Genomic DNA, 4088 nt, shown 5'->3' with positions numbered 1-4088 from the left:
CTTGTTAATTAAAAAAAAAAAAACAAAAACCTTTCTGCTTTCCATGCTATTCCTTCACTTACTCCTCACTATTAAGTGCCTACTATGTGCCAAGCACCGGGGATATAAGAATGAACAAGAAATAATCACAATCCCCAAGGAGCTCACAAGGCAGCAAGTGTGATGAGCGTGACGAGGGCTCTAACAGGAGTGTGATGAGGGCTCTAACAGGAGCGTAGGCTGTAGAGTTACTTGAAGAGGAAAACTCTTAACTGGCTGAGCTGGGGTTGGATAGTTCCCGAGCCAGCTCCCAGAGGAACAGACTCGAGCTGGATGCCAAACATTGACATGGGGTGGTTTTCCCAGTAGACTAGGGACAGAGCGGGTGATGGGGAGGACAATCTATTAGACGCTGCAGTGGAGCGGGGCGCAGGAGAAGGTGAGGTTGGAAAGGCAGGGGGTCACCTTGTATGTCATCGCAAGGGACTGGAACATCGTCACGAAAATGATTGGAAGCCCGAAGTGTCACCTGTGCATCTAAGCTGGGCTCTTGGGGAGTACCCCTCACTAAAGGCTGAAGGAAGAACACTGTCTGATGCTCTGCTAGTCCTGTCGACACTGGCATGCGCTTGGGATGATCGGTAAATACCTAATGGCTGGTCACCGGTTCCAAAAAGGTACGCGAATGAGGGAGGGGTTCTCTGTTGTCGGCACAGGCTCTGAAGGACCACCCTGGTTCTCAGAGCTGAGGGTGAGTGGGGGTGTCTACCATGCTGCAAGGGCGGTAGGGTGGGGAGGGACGAAGGGCTTTGAAATCGGGGCCTTGGTCTGGGAGGGAGTGAATTTCAGGTTCCCGCAGCGGCTGTGGATCTGAAGGGGCCGACTGTTTGGCTCTCACAATCCTGCCCCTCAGCTACAAAACGATACCGCCAACCCAGCGCCACACACTCACACTTTCTCGTGGAGGCCCAGGCACTGGTAGACGGGTCCAGCGTCCGCAACGCCTTTCATGACTTTCTTCGGGAGCTCTTTGAAGAAGTAGGCTGGTAGGTTGCTGCCGTTGTAGGTGACAGAGTCACAGGTCACGACTCCTGGGTAGTACATCATCATCCTGGCGGCTATGTTGACTTTTTGACCAATGACTATACAGGCAGAAGAAAGACAAAGAGCAGGAAGACACAGCCATTGAACTGAACGTAACCTGAGGAATCCTGTCCCTAAGTGGCATTTTACCCTTTACTCCCTTTGCCCCTCAGGAGTGACACAGAACTCTCGCCTTCAGCTACAGGTATTCAGCCTATGGCTATTAAAAATATCTGCAGGGAGGTAACTAAGTCTCCAGGAGCAAAGTTTCTACCTCAGCCGAAGCCATGGGCGCCATCTGCTCAGAGACAGAGGGCCTGTGTACGGGGGCCTCTGTAAGCAGAATCGCCACAGCCTGAGGCTCTCAGGTGAGCTGGTGGGTCTTCCGCTACAAGATGGACAAGCACAAGCCTGGGACAACAACCCCCAAATGAGGCACAAAGTGGTGTCTGTATGTTTCTGGGCATGAAAATGTTCATTTCATTTCATTTTCAAAATAAATCACCTTCCTTTGGCTATTCCTTAAGAGTGAGTAATGGAGCTAGAAGGGCTGCGTGTGTAAGATTGATTTCAGGGGTATTTTAAAGGGTGAGGCACTGTTGTGCACAGACTCGAAAGCCGAACCGTGCAGGTTAGACCCCCAGCTCTACCTCTAACTACTGTGTTACCAAATTACTTTAATTCTTGCATGCCTCAGTTTCCTCATCTGTGAAATGGGGATAATAGTACCTATTCTAGAGGGTATTTTGTAAAGATCAATGAGCCAATACACACACACACCATGTCGAACAGTGCCCGGCTGCTAGTAAGCCCTCAATTAACAGTACCGCTGAGTGTTCAGTGTCAAACCTCAACACAAACTTAAATGCTCTGGTCTACACATTCCTTTTTTTTAAAAAAGAACGATTTATAATGGAGAAATTTGACCATACGGTGAAACACAGTATGGTGCATTTTCATGTGCCCATCGGCTGGTCCCAAAAGCCATTCGTCCGTGGCCGATCCTGCCCCAGCCCCTCTCCCATCCACTGTGAAGGAGATCTAAATATTGTATCATTTCAGATAGAACTCTTTGAGCATGTTAGATGTATTATTTCTGAACATCTTCAACCCTCGTAGGATCGGAGAGGGAAATGGTAGTAAGAACGATGAAGTCTGAGATAGCACCTACTTACCATTCCCTGTAGAGACTAGTGTTATTGATCAGCGACGCCGACGTCCATAGTTTTTAAGAAGCAGCCCTTACCTGTTCCAGGCATGGAGAGGAGTAACTGTTCGATACCGGCAGGAACCATGTACAGAGGGCCCTCGCTCCACAAGCTGAGAGCCCCCCGAGGCTCTCCCGGACTGCACACTTCTCACTCGCAGCCCCAGAAGGCGCACTGAGCGAGCCTCGAGCGGCCGATGGGCACAGCTCCGTGGCTCGGCTCCACGCGGAGACCACGAACTCGCCGAGGGCAGGGCCCACGTCTCGCTCATTTTTGTCCCTCCTCCCACCAAGCCCGGCGGGAAGGCGTGGTGTTGCAAGAAAGAGAAACGGGGCGAAGCTAGCTCAGCACACCTGTGTACTCGTGTCTCACGGAGTGTCCGACGATCCCGCAGAAGACGGTCCCGCTGGCCACGCCGATGGAGACAGTGCTGGCGCCGGGGAGGGGAGACGTTGCGGGGCAAGAGATAAAGACAACGGTCACAGGGAGAGCGGGGCGGGCGGGGACACGCTGGCGACCGGGGTGGGCAGAGCGGGAAAGGATGGTCCGCAAATTACTCTCTTCCCTTCGTACTTAGTTTAGGGCAGTTGCACACGGTCTGGAGGAATGAAGGACGGACAGTTAGAGACGCAGAACTAGGTTCTTAGAAGTTAAGTAACTCGGTTCTCTTTTCTCCTATTTTTCAGGCCTCATCTGAGCTACTTTTCTGGAAAATAACTTCTCCTCGCCCCAAATGGATGTTCTGTCATAAACTATAGAGCTCTCTATGCTATCGCTGGGAAGAACAAAGTCATTACAAGTCAGATAAGGCGTGGGACATCAAAATCTGACTTTGCTAATCCATGAGGATGCGTGCACGTGCGGATGACGAGGGTCTGAGTGGGGGGAAATGCAGAGGTCAAGGGGTGACATGTTAGGGTTGACCTGGGTAGGACTGCAAGTTGGGGTCACTGTGAAGCCTCGGGGCTCCGGGCTCCGGGCGGCCAGGGCTGGGGGCTGGCAAACCTTACCTTCGTACCAGTTTCCCGTGAGGGCGTCATCTTGGGGCTAGATCACCGTGTAAATTCCCAGCCCAAGGACTCATTTTATCCCCCAGTTATTAAAAATCAACTCGGGTCTCCAACACGGCGCTGGGAGAGCAACCTCTACCAAGAAGCGACAACCCGTTAGATTCCCGCGAAGCCTGGCGCCGCAGGCCTCACGGAGCGTCCCCTGCCCGCTGCGGCACGGCTGGGTTCGCCCACTCTGCCCGCATGCCGGGGGACGAGCGGGTGCAGGCACGAGGGCGTCCGGCCCAGAACAGCCCGCGTCCCACCTCCCCGCAGCCCACAGAAGGGTCGGGGGCCGGCAGATGGGACCGGGGTCAACACTCACTGGATTTTGTGGACCTGGGAGCAGAAGTCAAATATGTCCACGGCGCTTTCCAGGGCATGAGAGACCTCGTTGGCTGCCTTCTCCCCGGGGAAGCCGAAGACGCAGAGGAAGGAGCAGCCCTGCGAGGGAGGGAGAGAGTCGGCAGACGCAGCCGGTGGGCGCGCAGCTCCAGGCTGGACCAGCCGCGGGACCCGCCGAGGGTGGGCAGTGAGGCTCGCCTTTTGACCCAGATCTCATTGTGATTTCGGTAAACTTCATGTAAGTCCTAGTGCAGCGTCGACAGCCCAGCTCGAGCCCCGGAAGGGCAGGCTTTTGCTCAGGGACAGTGGGTTGTGCAAAGCTGTTTGTGTGCATGCTCCTGCCTACTCTCTCCGGGGGCCAAGGTCTTACGCTGCCAGGTGCTGGGTGTAAGTCTGAGAAGCAGCTGTGGAGTCAGAAAACCTG

The 4088-nt window shown here is 53.9% G+C and overlaps 1 protein-coding gene across 1 annotated transcript in view; it reads right to left on the bottom strand.

Annotated features, from left to right (window-relative positions):
- The window catches only part of ADCY10 (adenylate cyclase 10), a 42223-nt gene that overhangs the window by 29881 nt on the left and 8254 nt on the right, over positions 1-4088 (bottom strand). The window contains exons 7-8 of the mRNA XM_011374209.2: positions 2624-2700; positions 932-1121 (exon numbers count right to left, since the gene is read on the bottom strand). Of these exons, the coding sequence (XP_011372511.1) occupies positions 932-1121; positions 2624-2700 (267 nt within the window). The remainder of the gene's footprint in view (positions 1-931; positions 1122-2623; positions 2701-4088) is intronic.

The sequence above is a fragment of the Pteropus vampyrus genome, unplaced genomic scaffold (genome assembly GCF_000151845.1).
Source record: "Pteropus vampyrus isolate Shadow unplaced genomic scaffold, Pvam_2.0 Scaffold241, whole genome shotgun sequence".
Taxonomy (NCBI): domain Eukaryota; kingdom Metazoa; phylum Chordata; class Mammalia; order Chiroptera; family Pteropodidae; genus Pteropus; species Pteropus vampyrus.
The sequence above is the reverse complement of the archived record's forward strand: the minus strand, read 5'-3'. Positions and strand labels throughout refer to the sequence as shown.